Source organism: Phalacrocorax aristotelis, chromosome 7, assembly GCF_949628215.1.
Source record: "Phalacrocorax aristotelis chromosome 7, bGulAri2.1, whole genome shotgun sequence".
Taxonomy (NCBI): domain Eukaryota; kingdom Metazoa; phylum Chordata; class Aves; order Suliformes; family Phalacrocoracidae; genus Phalacrocorax; species Phalacrocorax aristotelis.
In genome coordinates, this window is record NC_134282.1 from 25,442,166 (window position 1) to 25,467,793 (window position 25,628).

The 25,628-nt window shown below is 45.8% G+C and overlaps 1 protein-coding gene across 1 annotated transcript in view; it reads left to right on the plus strand.

Annotated features, from left to right (window-relative positions):
* Nucleotides 1–866: 866 nt before the first annotated feature.
* Nucleotides 867–25,628, plus strand: part of GPC1 (glypican 1) — a 224,826-nt gene continuing 200,064 nt past the window's right edge. The window contains exon 1 of the mRNA XM_075099342.1: nt 867–1,594. Coding sequence (XP_074955443.1) covers nt 1,438–1,594 — 157 coding nt within the window. The 5' untranslated portion in view covers nt 867–1,437. The remainder of the gene's footprint in view (nt 1,595–25,628) is intronic.

Below are 25,628 nucleotides of genomic sequence, written 5' to 3' on the forward strand. Positions count from 1 at the left end.
ATGTATTTTTGCATGCCTGAGTGACTAGTCCAAAAGGTACAATCTCTGATAAATTTTGCTGGGTTTTGGGGAAGACCATGGTGGTGGTGGTGTTTCTGATGTCTAGTAAGGTTTTATCACAGAAAACAACTGCTCCCAGAAGACTCGGGAGTGATCTTTGGGTCCTCTGTCCATTGTGAAATGTGTTAGATACTGGCCAAAAGCCTGAGGGCTCACCTGGGGGGAAACACACGGGCATTACCTTGACACACGGGTGGTCACAGATGCCTCAGTTCTGTGGGACACAGTCTAAACCACGCTGGCAGAGCTGCCAGAGCACCAGTTTTGGGAGCTGGCAGGCTGCTGTAGGAACGAAACTCCAAAGCAGAGAATCTGGTGTTGAAAATTCCTCTCTTCCCACATGTGCTCTTAGAGGGCCACTTTTAGCCTCCCCAGGACCTTGCTGGGGTTCCCAGGCCGTCGTTTAAGATGCTTTCGACACACTGGTCTCGCTGCATGTTTTACAAGGTAAGTCTTCTACGTGGTTGCTTTCCCACCGAACTGGGGGTCTTCAGGTTAAGCACGCGGACCACCACCATCAGGCAGAGAAAGACGGCTTTAACGCCCGTTTTCACTCCGTCCTTCCCGAAGGACCCCCCCGGGCGCCCCAGCTGTCGCTGCTGCTCCAAGGCTGGTTTCGAAACCCGCCGGGGAAGGGGCTGTCGGTGCCGCCGCCACAGCCGGGACCTGCCGGAGCGGGGCGCGCGGCGGCGCCGGCGGCGGGGGCGCGGGGCGGCGGCGGCGGGGGCGGAGCCGGGCCCCGGGGCGGGGGGCTGCGCCCTGCGCGGGATTGGCGCCGGGCGACGTGATGCCACGTCCGGCGGGGGAAGCCCTGCCTCGCTCGGGAGCCTCCCCCGCCGCCCGCCTCGCCGCGCAGGTGGAGCGGTGCCGCCGGACGCAGGGACCCACCCGACCGGGACCCGACCCGACCCGACCCGGCCCGCCGAGCCCAGCCCGGCCCGGCTGAGCCACGCCGCGGAAGCAGCCCTGCTCCCTGCCCCGCTCCGCGCCCCGCTCCGGCGGCGCCACAGCGGCAGCATCGCGGCGGGACTGCCTGGGGATGCAGCCGCGCTAAGAACAAAAGCCCCTCTCCGCGGTCACGCTCCGGAGCTTTAAAGCGGCCCGGCCCGGCTAAACTTGGATCTCAGCCCCTCTCCGCCGAGCCGCGGCGGCGCCCGGATTGAACTCGCGGCGCCTTCCCCGCACGCCGCGGGCAGCGCCTGAGCCCCGGGGGTCCCCCGCCCGCTGCGCGCCATCCCGCGGGGCTGCCCGGGGAGGGGGCCGCGCCCCGCACCCCCCGGCACGGCACCGCGCCGCCCCGGGGACCCCCGCCGCCTCCCCGCTGCGGGACCTTGGCTTTGCCCTTCGCACGGCAGGTGGCGGGGCCAGCGGAGAAGGATGCGTTTCTTCCCGTGGGGATTTTGGCTGCTGTGTGTCGCCTCCGCCCCGGCTCGCGGTGACAGCGGCATCAAGGCGAGGAGCTGCGCCGAGGTCCGGCAGCTGTATGGGGCCAAGGGCTTCAGCCTCAGCGGCGTCCCCCAGGCCGAGATCTCCGGTGAGTCCCGCGGGGCGGTGGCCGAAAGTGCGACCCGGGGGTTCCCCGGGCTGGGCTCGGGCGGGGGGGCGCCCAGGACCCGCCGCTGGAGTTTGTCTCGGGCTGTGGGAGGCGAGAAGTCGGACCCGAGAGAATTCCCCGAGGGGCGGGGATCCCCTCTCCCCTCGCAGCACCCCTCGGAGCCGCTGCCCGGGCGGGAAGGGTGCTGGCTCCCTCGGTTGCGATGCGGACGGAGCTGTGAGGGGGGGTGATCGCACCAAGTGCTCCGTGGTGGCTTGCCTTTTTCTTTCTTTCTTTCTTTCTTTCTTTCTTCCCCCCCCCCCCCCCCCCCATTGTCTCGTTTCTTCTGAGTACAATTGAAAAGGTTTCAGGGGCTTGGTTCAGAAATCAGGATAATCGGTCTGTAATGGGTTTTGGTGTTGGAGCTGGAAAGTGCCATAAGGTTATGAGAGAGAAGAATTGATTTTTCTTAATCTTCTTTTGGGTGGGGAAACAAGCCTGTAAATGGCATTTGTCTGTTGTTAAAAATGAAGCGGGAGCAAAATGACCCTGTGTCAAGCATGTAAAGCGTAGAGGAAACCCGAGCAACCTCGGAGTGTGTCCTCTTGCCTTCCTTCTGGTTTTGGACAACTCTTGGTTGATTTCCTTTTCTTTGCGGAAAACCACTGAAATACCAAGGAATATTCAAGTTCTGGTTTATGCTGGGTTGGGGTTGTTTGTTCGTTTGATTTTTCTTTTGTCCTGAAAGCTTTGGGGGGGAAATATGCTGAGGTATAGTTTGGTTTTTTTTCATTCTCGTCGAAGTTTTGATACACGGACTTGACCCATATCTGAGAGCTTTCCCCTCAGTTGTGGGAGCTTCCTTCGTCAGACAAAGCATAAAACATGCAGGCGTACGTGCCAAAGCCACCCTACAGGGACATCCCAATAAAATTGCAGTTTGTAGTTCACATCTAAGCTACAGAATGCCTTATGTTGAATATTTCATTGTGTAGTTTTCTAGGGAAGCCAATTCATTATCTGACCCATGAATGGAAAAGGCTGAACCATATAAATGTGTCACAAACGTGAACAAATTAATACTTTCTTTGTCAAGTTGCAACAAAGAGTAAATTTCCAAAATAAAATGAGCGATCTTTTAAGTTAAACAGTGGGGAGGTTCAAAATCATTTGAACATCACTATTAATAGAATCGTAATTCAGTTGAGCAAGAAAGTGTATTTTTATAAATTTGCATCTAATGACTGCTAATGCAATCACACTTGTAATAATGTTTCAAGTGGAAAGTTCTTGGAAGACTGAATACTTACAAATACTCGGGGAGGTGGCTACAGCACTGTATGCAGGGGTAGTGGTACAGGGCAGTCGTTCAGGTTCGTGTGAGCTGCGGTTACAAGCATCACGTATCGCAGGTTAGCAGCGAGTAAAGCATCTTGTGCCTACAAATCGTTGTGATTCAAAAAGTGACAGAGGACACGAAGATCTCTAGGAACCAGGAGTTTTGTTGCCTGCTGTTTGTTGCTACAAGCATGTATGCTGACAGTCTGGAGCAACGGGGGTTAAAATTACAGTATCAAACTGAGCATCTCTGGCTGTTACTGTAAACAGGGAAACTCTGTAGATAAATGCTATAAAAACTTGAGGAATACCGCATGGAAAATAATATGAAGAAGTGCTTGGGGGAAGAAGGTTCCACTCATAAACCTGCTGCTGATAATATTAGCCTGGTATTTAAAACAGTTAACGGACTTAATGATTTTCATTGGTAATTATCATGCGTACCTTCTGACTGATACATATTCAGGAATGCCCCTTTCTATTGCTGTAGTATGTATCCAGTACAGTTAAAACATTGATGTACGTTAATACTAACCTCAGAAATGTTCCTAATAAAGTACAGTGTTGTGTATTGTGTATGCTTTTTAGCAGTTATGCAGGTTAGTGCAGAAGTTCATGCCAGTTCTGTTGTCTCCAGAAGGAAGACTCTCGAGACCCTACTGCAGTATCCTCATGTAATAAGTTCAGGATCATGCAGTTTATAATTCCATGTTTTGTGGATTATAGTTCCATGTTCTGTGGAAATATTCAATTATTGCGTAAGGCTGGTTTCAACAGCTTCAGTTCAGTTTGCTGACATGGTGGTTCAAATTGGTACGTAGAGGGTCTTGTCAGGTTACACCTGATTGGCACTTGTAAATGCCTACACATCAACAAACAACAATCAAAATTTTTATATAAATACTCTTCCTGGCAGCAGAAGGAGAGCTAAGGAGAATCTCCATCCTTTACTGGATGCAGGGGGAAACATAGTGATAAAGGATGAGGAAGAGACTGAGGTACTCAACGCCTTTGCCTCAGTCTTTAATGGTAAGAGAACAGCTGTTCCTGGGTACCCAGCCCCCTGAGCTGGAAGACAGGAATGGGGAGCAGAATGAAGCCCCCATAATCCACGGGGAAATGGTTAGTGACCTGCTACACCACTTAGACATACACAAGCCTATGGGGCTGGATGGAATACACCCGAGAGTACTGAAGGAACTGGCAGAAGTGTTCACTAAGCTGCTTTCCGTCATTTATCAGCAGTCCTGGCTAACTGGGGAGGTCCCAGTTGACTGGAGATGAGCAAATGTGACACCCGTCTACAGGAAGGTCTAGAAGGAGGATCTGGGGAACTACAGGCCTGTCAGTCTGACCTCGGTGCTGGAGAAGGTGGTGGAGCAGATCATCTTGAGTGCCATCATGCGGCATATACAGGACAACCAGGTGATCAGGCCCAGTCAGTGTGGGTTTATGAAAGGCAGGTCCTGCTTGACTAACCTGATCTCCTTCTATGACAAGGTGAACTGCTTAGTGGATGAGGGAAAGGTTGTGGATATTGTCTACCTGGACTTTAGTAAAGGCTTTAACACCATTTCGCACAGTGTTCTCCTGGAGAAACTGGCTTCTCATGGCTTGGACGGGTGTACTCTTAGCTAGGTAAAAAACAGGCTGGATGGCCGGGCCCAAAGAGTTGTGGTGAACGGGGTTAAATCCAGTTGGTGACTGGTCACAAGTGGTGTTCCCCAGGGCTCAGTGTTGGGGCCAGTTCTGTTTAATGTTTTTACCAATGATCTGGACAAGGAAATCAAGTGCACCCTCAGTAAGTTTGCAGACAACACCAAGTTGAGCAAGAGTGTTGATCTGCTTGAGGGTAGGAAGGCTCTGGACAGGCTGGGTTGATGGGCCAAGGCCAATAGTATGAGGTTTAATAAGGCTCACTGTCCGGTCCTGCATTTGGGTCACAATAACCCCATGCAATGCTCCAGGCTTGGGGAAGAGTGGCTGGAGAGCTGCCCAGCGGAGAAGGATCTGGAGGTGCTGGTTGACAGCTGGCTGAACATGAGCCAGCAGTGTGCCCAGGTGGCCAAGAAGGCCAACAGCATCCTGGCTTGTATCAGGAATAGTGTGGCCAGCCGGAGCAGGGAGGTGATCGTGACCCTGTACTGGGCACTGGTGAGGCCATACCTCAAATCCTGTCTTCAGTTTTGGGCCCCTCGCTACCAGAAAGACATTGAGTTGCTGGAGCGTGTCCAGAGAAGGGCAATGAAGCTGGTGAAGGGTCTGGAGAACAAGCCCTATGAGGAGTGGCTGAGGGAGCTGGCGTTTAGCGTGGAGAAGAGGAGGCTGAGGGGAGACCTTATCACTCTCTACAACTACCTGAAAGGAGGTTGTAGTGAGGTGGGTGTTGGTCTCTTCTCCCAAGTAACAAGTGATAGGATGAGAGCAAATGGCCTCAAGCTGCGTCAGAGCAGGTTTAGATTGGATATTAGGAACAGTTTCTTCCCTGAAAGGATTGTCAGGGATTGGAACAGGCTGCCCAGGGAAGTGGTTGAATCACCATCCCTGGGGGTATTTCAAAGACATGTAGTTGTGGTGCTTAGGAACATGGTTTAGTGGTGACCTTGGCAGTGCTAAGGTGGACTCAATGATCTTCAAGGTCTTTTCCAACCTAAGTGATTTTATGATTCTATGACAGCTTTTGACTAAGTTAAAAAATGCTGATGAAGATGGTTCAGTGGTGACTCCACTTAGACCTGTGCTGTTTCCTGATGGTGGCCTTATCCAGTGAGGTTCAAGAGCTATACCAAGAACCACATTTTTGTCTTATTTCCAAGCCCTCCAGAGGCAAAAGCCCTTTACTTTCTCCCTTTCTAAGGGGATCTTGCTGTTCCTTCTCTTTCCATTGCTTGCCCTGAAGCAAATGGGCAAAACTAATTTCTTAGCCCCATGGCCTTGTCCCCCAAGCAGTGCTGCCGTGCTAGGCTGACCTTGCTCCTGTCTGCTTTGAACTGGCTCCAGGCACTGCTTGATGTGTGTTGCCGTCACACCAGCCCAGCACCAGGAGCCAAACCACATGCTGCTTGCACCCCCAGAACTTGACTTCAAAAGGAGTTTAGTAAGCTCCCATGATGCAGGCTCTGATTCAGGCTGACATGGCTGCATTTATGTTGGTTTTTGAGCACTTATTGCGTGCTTTACACCTTCTAATCTGTATTCTTTGTTATGATTTAAGAGGATTATGAGTAATACAAAGTCTCCACAGCTCAGCAGAAGACAGTCCCTGCTTATGACTGTACAGATCAGTTAGAGAAGTAGTCGCACAGTTATTAGCTGGCTAATAGATAAGCATCAGATTCAGGGATAGACTCTCGGCTTACCAGATTCCTCATTAACCACCTAGACAGGGGTTCCTGGTTTTTTGCTAATGTTGTACAATGCCTTTAACATGTCTAAGCACTTTAAATGTGTTGGGTACTGTTATTAAGCGTGTTTAGGGAATACGCAAGGTGTTATATCTTACTACTTTGAAGTCAATGGCAAAACTCCCAAACATGAAAGAAGTGTCTGTTGGTATTAGTAATCCTGAGAGACAGACGTGTACCCAGAGTCTCTGGTGAAGATCTGCCTAGAAGAAAGTTTCTAATGCTGGGGGAAATGCTCCCTACCCCTCTGGTTTGGGAAAGTTATGATACTTGCTTCTGTAAGACGTACTAACTTGAGAAAAGTTGTCCTGTGTGTTGGGGAGTGTTCCTGCTTACTGGCTGGATGACCCCCACCCCTTCTCTGTGATTGCTACAAAATACGGACAAACAGTTTGAGAGCTTCCAGTTCTTCTGTTCCCTCCCAAATCTTCTGGAGGTTGCAACCCTCAGTTCATACTTTCTCGCATTCATGCTACCCAGAGACCATCACCCTATCGTGGGTCCCCTACTCTGGTGGCTGCGGGAGAAAGGTGCCCTGCACTAGGCATACCTCAGTGCCTGCACTAAAGGTTGATCTTCTTGGGCACACAGCATGGTTTGTAACAAAAGAGAGTGAGCTGATGGCAGGAAGTATTGTGCTTTGGGGAGGATATCCAGCTTTCTGTGCTGTCTTGGAGTGGTTTAAGATTACTGATGTTGGATGGGCGACTGCTCCCCAGTGTTGCAAGCAGAGATATTTCTCTTATGTACTGGAGAAGACTTGAAAGTTGTGATTTGATGTGGATGTGCTTGGACCTTGCTCGCTGTTTGGGCTAGGCTTTGGTTTGTTTATTCCCCAGATTAATCCTTTGTAGAGTTGGGTCACTGCTGCGTTGAGCTTGTTGACACAGGTGATAGGTGTAAGCCAGCTGGACTTTGCCAGGCCACATTGCTGCTCATCCAGCCACATCTTTTGGTCCTTTTAGGCTGGATAATTTGGTTTTTGTAAGGAAAACAGTGTCAAGTGTATGTGTTAGAGCCATTTGGAAGAGTGTTAGCCAAGTAGAGAACAGGTCTGCCTACAGGATGGGGCTTGATGAGGCTCTCAGAGAACAAAGAGAGTAATGAAACCCAATATTGGAAGTTATTTTAACTTCTGGCAGTTGCAGTACAAAAGGCATAAATGCAAACATGGGCAAACCTGCACCTGTAGTACGAAAAATAAAATCTGGGGCTCCTCCACGCCCAAGGAAGTTCTTTACCCCTTAATTGAAAGGGCACACTGTTGCTCCAGCACTTTTTGAGGTTGTTATATTTGGTTTGTAGTTACTCAAAGCAGACGGGATTTCTCAAGGTTATCTGCTATATGGTGAACTCCCGAATACAATATTAACCCATTTGTGCTAATGAATTTGTTAAGGGCAAATTGGAATGGCCTTTGTAGCCTGCTTGGTTTAGAGTGCTATTTCCAATGAGGCATAACACAGGGAATTGTGCCTTTTCCTCCATCTGGCAAGTATATTGGTGCAAATGTTAGAGGAGGCCATGCCTGAACTGTGTATCTCCACTTCTGTTTAACTTAAAATATACATAGAAATTTGCATGTTTTACACTTTGTGATTGTTTTGTTAATCTGTGACTGCAGAGTGTGTGCATACAAAACAATTATGAAAATAAGATTTAGGTAGGAAAAATGGGCTCCCTCTAGCGGTTACGTATGGGACCGAACCAGAGTCTCGGAGGAGCCTGTCTCTTCACAGCCCCGGCGCTTACCTAAGCTACGTCAGAAATCCGCAAAGCTTTATACTTAGGTATTCTTTAGAGTTTTGTGGTGTTGACATTATTTTTAAGAGAATCTGCCTTTCTGTCACCATGATAAGGATGACTAAGTTCTCAACTTCTCAACACATAATTATCAGCTGTGTCTGACAAAACTATTTCAACAGCTTCTTTTGTTGGTGAAGCAAAAGCCTGATATTTTCTTTTTGAAAAAATTTGCATGCATGCGTAGCTGGAGGCACCCACCACCACCACTGTGTGAAGCTGTAGAGCTCACCTCATCTCTCCTTTTTCTGTTCTTGCCCTAGAAGTGCCCTGCTTTGTTTAAGAACACATGTCAGTCAATCTCTTGATATGCCAAATGGGTTTGATAGATGTGTGGCTTTTGGCAGGGATTGTGAAAGAGTTGGTTTAATGTTCTATTGCTTTCATTACAATTGTCTTACATTGAGGGGACGGGATAGATATATTCCTCTGGGTAATTTCAGTAATTAAATGTGCTTTGACTTAACCAAAGGAGGGGAAGGAGCTTCTAACTTGATTATCAGAAATGTGTATTTAGAGCAGGTTTTATTTTCCTCACAGGTCACAACAATGATAACTGAAAACAGAGGGCATGGAGCACCTGCCCATCAACAGCAGCTGAGCACAGGCTCAACACCTCACCACTGCTGCCCATCAGAGTAGAGAGGGGGTGTTAAGTATCATCTCTTCTTACTGCAGCATCAAATTGCATTAGGCATAGTATGGAAAGTGAAGGCAGGGTAAAAGGATGGGCCCAGCCTCAGAGGGCTGTTGGTATGAGCAATAATCCTGACCTTGCTCTCTGCAGTAGTCTCAGCACTGTGCAGCTGGAGCCAATGCTGCAGTTTTGGTCTCCTGCAGCAGCTCGGGTGTTCCTGTTGCTTGTTTTGTGGGACTGTGGAAGTGAGGAACAGGGTAGGTGGGAGGGCGATTGGCAAGTGTCACTGATGTAGGGAGAACTTTTGTGTCTGCTTTCAGCATTCAGCTGGAAATACTGCCTGGGAATTTCGGGGGAAAACCAGGGAAATGGTCATCCCAATTCTGTGGAAATTCACAGGCTTCCTTGGGGAAAACAGCTTTCTGTTTTCTTTTTGTCTTTGTTTGCTGCCTTGGCCCCTGCTGAATGCAATGTGTTTCTATATATTGTGTTTCTTTCTTTGTCCCATGAGGTGTTTTTGTGTACATCTAGCAGGCAGGTAGCCTTACAGAGGGGATAGTGTCAAGGCAGCATGCTGCTCTGGCATACAGTTGGCCCTGCCAGCTCTGCTTAACTTCTGCAACAGGGCATACGCTATATGCTACCTCCAAATGTGATTGCTAGCTTTCCTGCAAGCAGCTTCCAAGATGGTATGTGCACATGTTGCTCCTGCTTGGAGAAGCAGTAACAAAAGCCCCTGCAGAGAATTGTCTTCAGTGAGGCATCCTGTCTTGCAGTGGCAGGGTGTCTCCTGCCGGAAGCACAGCCAGCTCCCCGCGCCCGGTGTGCTGCGCAGCTGCTGCCTGTAACAGCACGGCTTGGCTCTGACTGCCTTTCATACATGCAAAGGTCCTCCCATGTCCCCGTGAATGCTCTGCACTGCAGCAGATGCAGCAAACACGTAGAGTCACCTTTTTGGCTTTTTCCGTGGAAGAGCATCTCCTTAATGGAGTGTTAATTCAGAAAGGAGTTGGATGTGCTACTTGTGGTTGCATGACAGTAAAGCTGAGGAGGGCACTTGGCACTGACTTTCATCTGCCCCTTCTGAACTTTACGCATAGATGGAGTCTTTCTGAAAATCCTAAGCGAGTCCCTCCTTGTTTCCGCCTGTATAAGTTAGGTCAGAGCTGGGCCATCTTCTTCAATGCGTCTCCAAATACTACCAGGCACAGCTGTGAGAAGGAAGGAGAGGTTCAGTGGGCGGCTTGATGGACCAGACACACCACCTGTCTGGGTGGTGGCATGGAGCAAGTCTGTACAGAGTCTCTTCATCTTTAAATCTCCCTGGAAAAAGTCACATTCTTGTATTCCTGTATGTGGAATGAGGATTGACTGTGTCTTCCTGACAGCTGTTGAGGGCAGCTCTGCCTCATCACGATGGGGAGAGACCTAGGGAAGGGAGACCCTAAAGCTTGCAGGAGCCCTCGTAGCAGTGACTTGAAGATTATTCCATCGTGTTTTGTAGTTTGTTTGCACAAAGTTGCTGTAGCCACCGTTGCATTAGGACATTTCCCCTCAAAATTACCAAAAAATACATAAAATTCAGCTCTGTGAAAGCAGAAAATTTCCTTTTTTCCCCTCTTATCTGTGAAGGACAGACTGCCATCTCCTGTGATGTCTGCATACCCTGACTCTTGGTTGGTCAGAATGTGTTATATCCATGGCAGGTGAAACCTGTCTTTAAGTAACATTTGATTCCCAGGGAATCAGGTTACCTCCATTCTCAGATTGTTCTGCAAAAAATAATGAAGCTTTAGACTGTAGACACTTAAAATGCTTGTCTGTATGTGACAGAGCTGTGAGCTGGTTCAGTCACTTCTGCCCAGTAATGTATTCCCATTTTACTTTGGAATTCTTTGAGATCTTCCAAAGGGAAGATATGGAAAACATTTTCTTTCTTACGCTTTAAATAAGCAGAGTGTGCTGTGATAGTTATTCACAACACTCTGGCTCTGAGTTTTAGAAAATATATTAATCACAATTGTGTTGACTATACAGACATTATAAAACTAATTTAATTTTTTGTGCCTTTTTGTGTACAGTGCAGCATGAATCAAAAGTACAGAATTACTCTAACTGTTATAAACTTCAATGCTAGCAACATAAGTAAAACAATTTTTTTTTTAAATTGCCATGCATTCTTCTGAAGTGTTAAAGGAGAAAACAACGACAAAAAAGTTTTACTGTGGTTTCAGGAACAACACGATAGTACTTATGCAGACAGTCAATCTTTTATATAACTAAAATGCAAATACTCTATGACAAATAGTTTTGGCTTGCAAAAAATTGGTATTTTATAGGATTGTAAAACTATACTGTATAATTTAGTTGGAGTGTTTCCACTAGTTTTACCAAGTCTCTTGACTTTTAGCTGGAGCAGACAGGCATATTTCTAAAATATTAATATTTCTGAAATTCTTTCAGCTGTTAATTTTGCTCATAAAAATATAATAAAAGCACTGTCAGAAATTAAGTTTACTTTTATTTTTTAAAATACAGATAAAAAGAGACTACTTCAGTCTCTTGGTCTCAGTTCATGTTGTTGCAATAAAGTTTGCAGTGATTTGATTGTATAATTGATCCTGAAGTGATGGCCAAGCGTAGTGTAAAGTGAATTTTGTATGAGTGGCAAAGCAGGGGGCGGCTGTATTAGCATCTCTTGTCTATTCCTGCTGTCTCCCCAGATAAGGTGAATGGTGGAAGTAGGGTGCTGTAATTACCTTGTAGGTCTGGAAGGAGGGCGGTCTGGTCCTAGTCCACATCCGGATGCAGATTTTTATCATGAAGCTGGAAAAGCCACTTCACTTTGCTCTTTTCAGCAGTTTCCTCTACAGTAAACACTAAATTGAAATGAGAGAGCTTGAATAACTAACGGGAAGTTCGGTTTATTAAACTCTAGTCCCTAGATGTAAGAGTGCCTTAAAAGAGAGCAGTGGTCTTCTCCCGTGATGCAGTTGCTCGCTGTGCACAGCTGCATGAGTTTAACACAGTTGTATAACCAGTTTAGATTTTTACAAACATCTGTTTGGCTTTGTGACAGAATACCAAACAAGCTCTGCAAAAAAACCCCTCTTGCTCCTCTTTCATTTGTGGGAGGTCTCATAGAGGCTTCCATGTTGAGGAGGCTGGTATTTTTATTAGAGAGGCTCTCTAAGGCCAAACCATAGCTGGAGACTCATCTGCTGTGAATTTGAGGAAGGGCTGCACAATAGTGGGAACCCGTGGGTAGAAGTCCCACTGACTCAGCCGCAGGCTCCCGGGGGACTGTGCCCCATCCTGTCAGATGGTGGTAGGATGTAGCAATGTCCTGACTGCTTGTGCTTTTTGGGTTGGTGTGGAGGAGAGACTGGGCAGTGCTTGGGGAGGTCAGAAAAATGTTCCAGTTTGCATTTTACTTTTCATCTGCCAGTAGCATGTTCCCTAAATGAATTTAAGTCCAGAGATGCAAAAAGTGATATGATGTTATATAAATACACACATGAATCTCTATAACACATCAGGTAGTGGAGTCCCTGCATGGGGTGCAGGAGTAGGGAAACCCTCTTGTTTGTCAGTGCTGCCCTGTTCCTCAGTACTGTCCTCGGGTCAGTGATGAGACACTACATTGTCTTCGCAGGTGAGTGTGTGCGTTTGTCCTCTTTCTAGGCTTTGCATTAAGCTGATTTAGAACAGTGACTGTTGGACTTACTGCGTCTCAGGAAGCTGTATTTGATTTGATCAGTTCATAGTAAACAATAACTTTATCTCTGCTACACATTGACGTTAGGAGCAGAAAAAGTTTGGATGTGGAAAGTGTGACTTAAATTACTTTGTGTGCTAGAGTTTATATGGGGTATATATGTGGAGATAGTATGTGACACACTTACTAGACTTATTAATGCAGGGTGGTCAAAATGATACTAGACGTGAAGGGTTGGAATTAGGTGTGGGAGAGCAAAGCAGAGTGCTGTAAATTGCTCTTTAGATTAAGTTTACCTGGCAAGTGTTCTACTTGACTGGTTGCAGAGTAGAAGTGAGCCAAATCATGCTAGAAAAGGGGTTGTTCAGGTAACTGATGTCCAACCTCAGGCACGTGGTGCGCCAGTGGCCTACTCTTTGCTTCTTTCTCCAGGAAGTTTCACAGCCACTCCTTGCTGTGTTGACTATCGCTCTCTACAACTACCTGAAAGGAGGTTGTAGGGAGGTGGGTGTCTGTCTCTTTTCCCAGGTAGTGAGTGACGGGATGACAGGAAACGGCCTCAAGTTGTACCAGGGGAAGCTTAGATTGGATAGTAGGAAAAATTTTGTCACTGAAAGGGTTGTCAAGCATTGGAACAGGCTGCCCAGGGAAGTGATTGATTTATCTTCCCTGGAGGTATTTAAAAGACATGTAGATGTGGCATTTGGATGGTTTAGTGGGACTCTCTAGTGTTAGGTTTATGGTGGGACTCAATGATTTTAAAGGTCTCTTCCGACCTAAATGATTCTGTGACGTGTGGCAGGTCTGTTGTGTGCCCAAAATACAAACATTACAGGTGCACAGTGGATATATGCTGGGCTTGTGATAGACGAGAGCATTGACTGGCCATGTGCCCTGTGTTCACAAACACACACACCTGTCATGCAACTGGATAAGTCACCTATTGGGTATGATGCAATACCTATACTTTGATGTAGTATGCACCTTTGCTCTCACAGTGCACAAGGAATCATTGGTATGGCTTTAAATGTATCCATAAATGGAGGAATGACTCATCCCAGTCCAAAGCTGGGGCTCAGTTGTTTTACTTTCAGTGTTGGTATAGAGGTGACATTGTCATCCAGAACAATTTTGTGCTTGATAGGGATGATGTCTTTTTGAAAAGCTGACTGCTGCTGTTATATGAAATAACACCATAAGAGAGGTTATAGTTTATTGCCCGGAAACTGGAAGCAACTAATGGGTTTTATATATTTATATATGTGTGTGTGTGCCCGTACATGGGTTGGTAGCTCTGGAAAGGGAATTTTGACAAGCAGCTCTTGAGCCTGTGCTCTGAGAGATGTACACTGGACCATTCTTGGCTTTGGCTGGAGGAGGGGATGTGGCCTGTTTTGGGTCTGCGTCTTCCTGGTGCTGCTGGTTCAGTCCCAGCTGTGGAGGGACTGCTCCCATGGCAGTTTGCTTGTGCCACCGTTCCTGCAGGATGACATTTCCCTGCCTGAGCTCAGATGTGCAGCAACCTTCCAAGATGAAGGTGAGCAGTTGCATACAGAGCCATGCTTGTTTCTGACACATGACTGATTTGTCCTGTCCGGGACAGCAGCATGGAAGACAGTTTGTTTTGCCACATCCGCATGTACTGCACTGTTCAGTTGTGGGATCACTTAAAGCCCCAAATGTCTCCATGCCATGCAGATGCCTTTTGTATCAGGATGGCTGCCTGTTACTGGGTGGGCTAATTTTGCTGCTCTGTAGGACAGTACATTCAGGGCAAATGTAAACCAAATGTTGATAGAGCTTTTGCAGAACTAATTAAAATGAAATTTTCATTGCTAAATCTTCACAGGTGCCAGCAAGTATAAATAAAGCTGAAGCTGTGACTTTGCTCTTGTTAAGATAAACAGAGAGCAAATACCTTCTTGAAACAGGACACATTTCAGTTGTAAACCAGGGAAGAAAGCCACTGTGTTTAAGTGCAGTATCATTTCTCCCACTATCCTGTATCAGCTGTCTGGGGGCTTGAGTTTTGCCTTAATAAGTAACACTGCTGCTACTGTTTGTGTTGCACTGAAGCAATCTCCGGTCACAGTCATAAGTTAAATATTTTTCACTGTTACCAATATACTCTGTGACAGGATTTAGGACTTAAATTCCTAAATATATCTGCTGATGTATGTGTATCCAGCAACATGGCGTCTTGTGTTATCCTGCTATCACTGATATATTTTGAGCATGTTACATCACTCAGGCTGATCTGGCTATCCTTTCTGTCAGCTAGAGAAACAGACATATGACATACCCCTTTTCAGTATTCTTTACAGGAGTAGTAGCGGTTGATGTCGGAGCCCAGTGTGCCTGAATGTGCTGAGACCCCTGCAGCAGCAAACTTCCAGAAGTGGTGTGCAAAAACAATGTTCCTGTGTTGTTTTGTAAACTGAGAGAAGCAGGGTTTGTGTAGTTAAAATGCATAAATTTACAATAATTTATTAAAGAGAAGTAACTACTTGCATGCTTTACTTTAAAAAAAAAGAAAAAAAAAAAGCGGAGTGCCTTATACCCATCTGCTCAGTGCTTGTGAGACTGCATCGGGAGCATGACATCCAATTTCAGGCTACCCTGTAAAGGAAAGGTATAGCTATACTGGAGCAACTCTGGCACAGGCCACGAAGATGGTCAGGGTGCTAGAGTATGTGATGTACAAGGGGAAGCTGTGAAATCTGGGGGTTTTTTTCAGCATTGAAAAGTCTAGAAGAAAGAAGGCTAGGGGAGATCCCATTGCTGTCTGCAACTACTTAATGGGTGGGAATAGAGAAAGTGAAGGTAGACTTGGCTGCACAGGGGCAGGATAGGAAGTGGTAGACACAAGTTGGAACTGGGGAAATTCTCGTTTCATAAATGGAAAGACTTTTTCAACATGAGTGATTGAAGACTGCAATAGGAGCTCAGAGAAGTGGATTGAGATGGAAATCCCACCTTGAAGATATTCGGAGTGTAAGTGGACAAGGGGTTGAACTAGATGGCTCCAGAACACCTTTTGGCTTAAATTATTCTGTGATTCTGTGCAAATGCTGCAATTGTCGTACACAAATAGGGTGTATGTGTAGGTAAAGCTCTTCTGTTAATGAAGGTCTTCAGAGGAGGAGGGGTAAAAGGAAATACTTCCAGTACTGCCATGTAATGTTTGTATTTTTTTAACTTAATAGTTTATGAAATATGACATCTAGTGAAATCAAAGAGGGGAAGCAATGTTGTCCTACGTGAGTAAAGACCTGTGCGGGTACTCCAGAGATCCAAGTTCAATTTCTGCTCTGGAACATGTGTCTGGCATAACCTTGGGCAAGTTGCTTAATCTGTCTGTATCTCCAATCCCCATCTGTGCATTACTGTCTTTAAATGATAATATCTTGGGTTTTTAATTTGTCTTTAAATTATCAAGTCTTGGAGTACTAAGTCTCACTATTTCTCTATATTTCACTATATAGTACTTAGCACAATGGAACCAAAAATCTTCATCAGTCCCGTGATACGTGAATAATAAACAGTAACAGCATAATTTAGGGCACATTCTGCCCTCTGTTCTCATGATATATAAAGACGGGGGGGTTTGTTGATTAAAATGCTGTGCTGTTCAACATAACGAAGATACATGGGCCTTACTGAACAGATTTTTACAAGCCTGTTGTTGGCTCTTTTGGTTTGTTGAGTTTTTATTTTGTTTCATCATTACTCATTGATTGCAGGTATCTAAACAATTTGCTTGGCAGGTCAGCGAATAATAAATTCATTTAATCTGTATCTCTTTCAGCTTAATTATTGTTAACTCATTACTCAGTGTTTAGTTCAATGGATAATGAACTCTGTCCACTGTGCGGTGGAGAAGAGTTGGACTAGAGAGAGAGAACTGGATTCTCGGGTTCTTTTGAAGATACAAACCAAAATTGCAGAGTCGCTGAACATTTAACCCTAGGTTAGACTGAAGGTTACCAGTAGGCGTACCGCTATTACCTTTGCAAGCTTGTATATAGGTTAACATTATTTTGGTTGGTTCCATGCCTGGCATTGCATTACACTTCTTGCTTTATTTTTAGACAGTTAAGAAACTGGTGATTACTATATAGACAGCTATTTTTGCCGTAATTATAAGACAGTGTCTAATAAAATCATATGTAGTACAATCCTAATACAGAAAGACTTCATATTTGACTGTGGTAATACTTACTGTGTTAAACTACTTCCTGCAAGGTTTAATAGTGTGTTCAGACTTTCCCATTTCAGCTACAGCCAGGGGAATATATACTTCCTTCACTCAGGGGTGCTGTGGTCTCTAGTGTCATGCTGCTGAGCATGTGCGTTGTGTTTGGAATTACCTGTTTCTCTTGTTTCTTCATCCTGCAATTTTTGTTGTCTTTTTATCATAGAAGACTTGGTATATAATATGTAGCAGGCGTTGGCTGTCCTGCCATGTTGTGCCAGTGGCAGCTTCTGGCGCAGTGGTGGTGCTGAGGTGGCTGTTACTGACCCCAGAGAGTCCTCACAGGTCAGGGTCACCCTCATCGCTTTGTTTTCACATCAGCAACTCAATCTGGCCCCTGAAGCCAGCATCCACTGTGTCGCATGTAACAAAATAAAATACATCAGTATATTTTTAAACACCTTGGTTTTGTATGTTAAGCTTTCTTCCTAAGACTGAGGAAAGCTAGACACCAGAAGTTAGAGGAGGCTAATGTACCAGGGAGGGGAGCAGGGCATGTGGAGTCTCTCTAAAAATGAACAGCAGATTGTTCATTCGTTGCTGCCTGCTCTTACATCCTGGCAGGCTGGCTTCATGCATGCCTCCCTCAGTTCTGCAGCTATTCACACAGGAATCTGAAAGAGAGTAAAAATACTACCAAGACTTTCGCCTTATCACCAAGGCTGAGAGTCTGGAGCAGACCATGAAGCCTGCAAACACTTGTTAGAAATGTAACTTTCCTATCCAGGATATTATCAGCTTTTTCAGCTAGGATGAAGCAAAGAGAATAGGTATTTCAGTGAGAAACCATGCTGAATGGCTTCTGAGGGTCTGGCAACAAGTCACAGAAAGGTTGAGTATATGGCTATATGTCAAAGATCAGCGTTGAAATGTTTGTTATGGGTTCTGCTCAGTCATCAGGCGAAGACAATTCATAGCACTTGTATTGTCTGACCGTTCTCAGCACAAATTTAATACAATGCACTTTCTTGCAAAATAAACATGGAGATAGATCCTGGGTGACTTAGAGTACTAAGCTGCTGCTCTGGAGATATTTTTCCGCTCCTGGGGAAGGAGTAGTTCTTTGCACAGTGTCCCCAACAAAAGCTCTCTTAATATGAATGACATTACCCACAGTTGTAGAAAGAGAAAATGACACTTGCAAAAGTTGCAAATCACAGTTCTGTTTCTGTCAGCTTTGGCAGTTACATGGCTTCTGGTAACGCTAATGAAAGCAATCTGCTTTTAATTTAAAATCCTCCCTGAAGAAAAAAAAAATCTGGCAGTAGAGAGATTCAGCAGTGCCCTTGTGTGAAACTTCTCTTTCCTTATTTTCTATGGTTTGCTTTAGCTGAGGAGAAACTGTTAATTAAAAAATATTCCTAAAGTAGCCAAATATGCAGGAATGTACTTATGCAACAACTACCTGTACCAGTTCTGCAGTAAATCACTTCTTTATTTTCATTTGATGAGCAATTCTAATTAACCAAATGAAAATACTGCTTACCTTGCACTTAACTCAGCATGTTTGCTGCTTCTCATCTGATTGAGGGACTGAGGACAGCAGGTTTTGTTGAGATGGCTTTTTTTGGGTTCAACAAGGCCAAGGTGGTCAAGCAGAACAAGGAGGGGGTAATGCCCAGAGGAGGATTCTGCCTGTGGAGTGGTTCCTCTTGGCTGGGTTGGGAAGGTGGGGAGCACCAAAGGTTGTAGGCTGTCCCAAAAGGCTTGGCTGTGCCTCCCGTGGGCACAGAGGAAGGAGACAGAGGAGTGGCGGAAGACGCCATTGCCCATACCACACTTGAATGCTGTTTCTTTGAAGGCATTTTGCCTTAGTTCAGAAGGTACTGGACCATATCATGGATCCAGTCAGCATAATTTTGTGCTTTGCACAATGGTAAATAATCTGTGCCTGGAGAAGAGCGTAAGGAAAGTGTGTCTGTGTGTAAAACTTGCATGCGTACAGCGATGCTGATGTGGTCCTGCAGCAGAATCCTCTAGAAATGATTGAAGTGCCAGTGTGTCATGGTCACTTGCTTCAGCCCTTAGTCCTGCCCTGAACCCTTTGCAGCAGTTCAGAGGAGCTGCATGCAGGAGCTACGCCATGGCATTCTGCCTTTTTCTGCTGTACGGTGCTTAGGACATCTTTGGAGCTGTGGCAATTTGGGGGTTGGGTAGGAGATGTCAGAAGACTTCTTAGCAAGTATAAAGCGATTGGACTGCCTGGTCAACAGCTGTGGTGATCGAAGTACAGTATTTTCACATGTCCCATTTGACAAAGCACTATCAGCTGCAGCCTGCCTGCCAGCATATGGATCAACAGCAGTTATTTCTTTTTAAAAGCACATAAAGATAGAGAATTGTCTCTAGCTTTAGAAGAGCTAAAGTAAAATCTACTGTAGGGTTGTCTTGAGCTACTCCATAACTAGGGTAAGCACTGACAGTGCCAAATGATGAAAGCATTTTGCACTTTACTGCATTGTAGTGGCTTCTTCAGCACTGCATTTCATGTGTGCAGGAAGGAGAGGTTTGGCTTGTTTCACAATGATTCGAAATGTGGTTGTTCCTTTTTCATCACAAGTGAAAAATGGCCAAAGCTGTTAGGCCTGTAGCTTATTACCCCTTCACACTAACACTGGTTTTGAAGGGGATGGGTAGCTAATGGAAGTGATGATTCAACCTGAGGCAGACTATTGCTACCCTTTGCTATAATATAAGGAATTATTATAAGCCAATAGCTTATTTTTTCTACCATCTCCCTGGATATCCAGCGAGAGTCCTGACGGCTCTGTTGGTGCTGGTGGAGCAGCAGCTGGTACAAAGGGCTGTAGCTACAGCAATCTTCGAACAGCTGAAAAGCTGGGCACAGTGTTTCAGGGCTGCACAAGCAGTGCAGTTTGCTCAATAGCACCGACTCCATGCTCCCATCTGCTTTCAGGCTGTACCAGACGGAGGAAATTCTGGTCTCATTGTCTCCTCCAGGAGGATTTATCTTGGAATTTCAAAACCTAACCTCCTGCTCTATCCCTGATTTTAAGTCCATAGCTTCTAACTGAGGCCGAACCATATGGCAGTGAAGCATTGGGGCACAGCCGTCCTCTGTGTATTTATGTTCTACTGTTGCTTTAGGAGTTTGCTGTAGAAACAGGAGCCAGAAGAGGAACCAACATGGCAAGAGGTGTTGTATGGGATGTGCACTTGGGTTGCTGTTATGCTGCCCTGTTAAGGGGTGTGCAGTTAACCTCTTCTGTGCTTGCTGAATGAGTGCTGGGAGTGGTGGAAAGGTGGTTGGTGTCTAATCCAAAGGTCACCTGAGTTAATCCAAAAGCACAGTGCTCTTCCATGGAAGTACTATGGTCATGTTATCAAAAGCATGTTTTCAGCCATGGTCTGAAGCCTTGCTACACAAAGGAATTAGCTTAAACAGAAGGCTTACCACTCCAGGAGAGCCTTCTTGAGACTGCAGGCCAGTTGCACCTTCCCTGATGACCTTGGGCAGGGGGCAAATCATCTAACAGATGGAGAAAATGTATTCTTGTGATTAGTGGATGATGGGCTCCTCCCTAAGCAGAGAAGGTCTGTTATTTTAATTAATTAGCTGTTTAATATGCTTGTGCAGTGGCATGCTTAACTAACATGCAGTTACTATGAATATGCATACAATGGTAGTAATGGGTGAAGATGGCCATAATTACCCATGTTGATTTCTGCAGTAATCACACATGCAACATGTCAAGTTGGCATAAAAATTGACATGTATTCAGTGATTTGTTTTCCTCCCTTCATGGTGTATGAATGTGCTGGCATGGCCATCCTCTGTACAGCTCGGTTCCCTGGGCTCACTGCTGGGCTGTAACCACCAAGTTGGGACAAGGCTTTAGACTTCAATGTGTGCACAAAGAACTCAAGCAAGGTGAAGACAACTTTAACTTAGGTTTAACACCAAATGTGCCACCACTAAAAGCCTCACCGGCCCTTGACAGCCCTTTTACAGACACACCAATACTGGGGCTCTGCGCCTGCCCAGCCTCCCAAAAATCCAAACGTTCTCTCCCTCTGTGACTCTCATTTTTGCTTCCGACAACCTCCAAAATTCAGAATATCTGAGTATTGCTCCTGCACCAAAGGTGCCACCACTAAAAGCTGTTGCTGGGCCTCACCGGCCCTTGGCCCTTCTCTGCAGTGTTCTACACCCAGTTCTTTGGACTACATATTTTGTCTGATCACAGTGTGGAAGCAGGGCTGTAGGGCTTCTGAGGGTCTCAGATACCCGTATGAGGTGTCTGGTTGGCCTTCACAGGGCAGCTGGTTCTTGCTCTTACAGCCAGACCTAGGAGTGGTGTGTCAGGGACTTTGGTGCCCTGCAGTTGCCTTGTAGGAACATAAAGAAATGTCTGTCACCCCATGGTGACATAGCCCTGCAAACTGTGTCTGATAGTGCTAGCAGATTCTATTTATTAATGGAGTGTGGCTGTGGTACCTTTCTGAAGTCTCTCACTTTGTCCTCCCAAACACCCACAGTTTCTGAAGAGGGGATATCAGGGGTTATATCCCTGACCAGTCCTTTACGGACCTTTTGTCCGTGCATTTATCTAATCTCTTTTCAAACCTTCTGGATATGGTCTGCCTCCACAAACTCCCATGGCAGCAAGGTCCCAAAGTTCACCTCCCACTATGTAAAGAAGCACTTTCTTTTGTCTGTTTTAAGCTGGCAAAGCGCTTGAGCTGATGTGGCTGCTCTTCACTCAGATCATCTGGCCAGATGAATCCATAAAAGGGCTTTTATTAATAAACCCAAATGCTAAGGAGGAGTTGTATTCAAAAGACAAGTTTGAGGTTTGGAGAAGTGGATGCACCTTCTTTTCCGCAGGAGGTGCCTGGGGGAAAGGGAGAATGTCAGATAGGTGTAGTTGTGCAGCTTCAGAAAGGAAATGGAGCTACTTGGAGTGACTTGAGGAGATTCTGATTGGCAACAGGAGTGGGTGCTGCCAAAACCTTTTTGTTTCCACACTGAATAGTGCTTGCCTGAATTGGATGATGGGCTCCCTTTGAGTTTAGTGACTAAGGAGCCACTTATCCATGAGGCTGAGTTCTAGTTTAGGAAATGCCAAAGACAATTTAGGGGAAGTGTGCATCAGAAAGCATTTCTGGGATTGCTAAGCACTGCTCCAGGTATTAGCACTGAACACCATCTGTTCTGGGATAGCTCAGCACAGAGGAGAAAAAGCTATAGAAACTGCTATCGCTGTGTGCATTGCAGATCTGGAGGGAAGCAAACAAGAGAAAACTGCCTGCTGCTGCCCTTCACCCTAAAGGCGGCTCTGCTCCAGCGGTGGGGTGTGTGCATGTACCTGCCCTGCAAATTGCTTTGGGCAAAAGGCTCTGTCAGAATGAAAGCCCTGTGGATAATTCATGTGTCTGCAGTTCTTTGTGGAGTGGGGTTAATCTTTGCATCAGGAGACTGCTGCTTTGTCTCCTAGGGTTAAATGGTGAAGGTTTGTGATGGCAGTTAAAAAGCTGGGGGTACAAAGGGAAGTTTGAAGAAGCCTTGTAAGAGAAATTCATGTCAGGGAGGAAATAATCTGAAGACCCTGTGCTGTGTAATGGAGAGTTGATCTCAGGCTGATGACTTAAACGTAGTCAGTACTGCAGAAAAGAACTGCAAGTACTTCCAAATCGTATGGTCCTTTCTCTCTACAGCAAAACCATCTCTTCTGTGATCAGTTTTTTCAGGCTTTTTTGTCTTAGCACATATGGGCCCTGTTAAATATTTACTTTTCAACTAATATTTTCCTTATCTGGTTAATTTGTTTTGGGATGCTATTGCTTGTTTTTTTGCAGCTTGTTTTGTTAAGCTGTTGGGTAAAGCCTTCCTTTCTTGACAGCCTTTTTACTCGTTCTTTAAAGCTTTTCTTTGATGTGAGCTCAGAAACATAGATCTTATTCTTTTTATCGCCTTCCCCTGTCACTTTAAAACCAGTTATGAGTACCACAAACTATTAAAAACAATCTAAGCTAACCTCTCTAGTGACAGATATTCAGTGCCTATCTCTTACTTTCAGGACTCTGTATAGAGCACTTCAGTTCTGAAGGAAGCAAGAAAGGATGCTGCTTTGTAAAGAAACATGATTGCAGCAGCTCAAAAAACTGTTTTGTAAAATTCATCTGGAAAAAGGCAGAGCATTGGGATGTCCCAGTGAGTTTAATATACCAAGAAATGAACCGTGCAGTCATGTCTATCCTGAATTTGTTTTCTACACTAATGTAGTTGATCCTTTATTGATAATTGAGTTACCTGAATTAATTCCTCCTTCAGCAAGAAGGAGGATGTCTGGCAGGTTAACTCGTGGGCATATGGAGTTGGAAAGGACAGCTGGGTCATGAGAACCAGTCCTCTAATCGCATGCAGCCTAATGCGTGAAGATCTGCTGAACCACCTCCACGTGTCCCCAGACACCACTAGCCGTGAAATTCTGCAAAGGCCAATAATGAGGAGATGGCAGGTGAGATCAAAAGCATCACTTGTGCCCCAGTACCAGTTAGAAAAGAAACGGTAATGAAGAACTCCCCAAGCTTTTTATCTTCCTTTGTGAGACAGCAACTTCACAGTTCTCCTAATGGCCCACCTCTGCCACTCCATGGGGCAGAACTGTATGTTGGTATGAACTAAGTCAGGTTTTATCACTTGTCTTATGCAGTAATGGTGCTGCTACTGTTCTTGTTTTTGTAAATAGTACCTGCCATCCTGGGGGCAGGTCTCTTCCCGGAGTGCCGTGCACTGACGACCCCTCATCACACACACTAGACGGCATCCCTGGGCGCCCAGGGCTGTTCCGGTGCAGCCACCTGTTTCCACCCAGGAAACCTGTGGGCACAAGTTATCCTATGCAGGTCAGGACAGGCTACCTGCAGTGGATCCTCAGTGGTATGGGAGTCAGGTGAGAGTAGGAGAATTAAAGGATTCTTGGCGCCTGTAAGCCTTAGTAAAATAGCTGTTTCTAGACTTTCGTCCATCAGAAGCAGCTGTGCCTGCCAGGTCCTGAAGCTGTCTAACAAGTAATGAGAACTGATAGAAATACCTTGGAGTGGAGGACAAGAGAGCCAAGCATAGCATTGGCAAAAGGAAACCAGCTATTAAAACGACTAGTAGAAAACTTGTATGTCTCCTTCAAAATAATTTTTCTTACTTCTGCAGCCAGCTCTGACATGGTTGTGCAAGGGGCTGGTAGGAGACACCCCCCACCCCCCCGCTAACTAGATGAAATAATTTAATAAATGCCTTACTTTCACCTTTTTCAACACTGTCATAATTTAATTTAAAAAGAGGTATTTTTTTCCAATACATAATTATTTTTAAGTATATATGACTTCTTAGCTGGTGTTGTACAGTTAGCTGGCGTTGCTCAGAGGTCCCTGATGTGCTGGGAAAGCTGTGTTTTTTCTCTAAGGAGGTTGCTGCTCAGAGGTGCTGCTGTAGCTGTGAACAGCAGCAACGGGGATGAACTTGATTGTTTCTGGGTTCTGGCAGGCCAAAATAGTGTCTTTTAACTCTATCAGATTGAGTTTCCCAGTATCCAGACTTTCAATAAGTAGGGTTTGTAGCTCTACCCTCAGAAGATCTGCCAAGCTCTTTTGCTCCTGCCTTCTTGGTCTGAATTAACCATTTTCTTATGGGCAATTTCCTCATATTTCTTTTCCACAGCTGCCTGACAGTCCTTCACAGACATCTGCAAAATCTGGAGTGTTTGTTTACAGTAATGTAAATGTTTGAGTTACCAAATTCCATGGGACCCTTTATCCTTTCTACTGAAAGAGGGAATACTTTGTAAGGCCACTTCTTCATCTCTGAGTCTGTATCATCCCCTGATGGCATATAACATTTTCTGATGGTTTGCCAATGCTGCCTTCTTCCAGCACGTTTCCCATAGCCAGATTTTGCTAACAGCTTGGCACCCAGTGCTTTGCAGGAGGAATGGGACTCTCCCAGCAGCATCGCTGGATGAGGCTACAGAAATGGGAGCAATGGGGCTGGGTGACTGACCGAAGTTCTGTTGCTGAAGCTTTCCCCAGTGGCCCACGTTTCTCTCTCAGCTGTCGTTCTCAGCTGCTTGTGGACACAGACAGCTGCTGTTGTCTCAGCATGGGTTTTGCTTTGTTTTGTTTTAATCTGTCCACTTCATTTATGTGCCTGAATTAGAGCTGAGCTCTTTGAAGATCTAACCACTTGTTTAGATTCTTATGGGAGTACTTTGAAAGTCTGGCCCTTAGCCTCTAAAATTCTTTGATTATAAACTCACACCAGATTGGAGAATGAGGTGTCTCCGTGTGGTTTTTTCCCTCCTCCCTTCCTTTAGCTGAGCATCAGGATATCTGGCATTTGCTACATCAGAGGGCTTATCTATGGTAAGTCATAAAGGAAAGCTCTCTACCTTGTCCGGTCTGGGAGTTAACGGTACCTTTTAAAAAGTGCTTCTGAGATGCAACCTGATCCTAGGTCCTAACCTCTGCTGAAGCTTGCAAGGCTGTTTGTCACCACTGTAGCCTCTGCTTTCACTTTGTTTACATAAACAACAGCCTCTTGCAAAGAAACCAGAAGCCTAGACAAATTGGAGATGCCCCTTGCATGTCCAGATCAGCTTACGGGGCTTCCCAAACCAGCCATCGGTCTGGGTCCTTCTCCTTTCAGCATTTGGTAAGCCCCCATGAGGGCTGCCCATGGTGCACAAGGGACAGTCTGTAAAGACCTTTCATCAGGACTGACAAGGTGAAAATCTGACTTGTCATGTGCAGAGGTCAGGGTTCTGAGTTTTGTTGAATTTAGTCATGAGGAAAGGATATGCACTAGTAGTTCTGGAGCCAGAAATCTTCTCTGCAACAGAGACATGCAGCCAGGAGCTTAC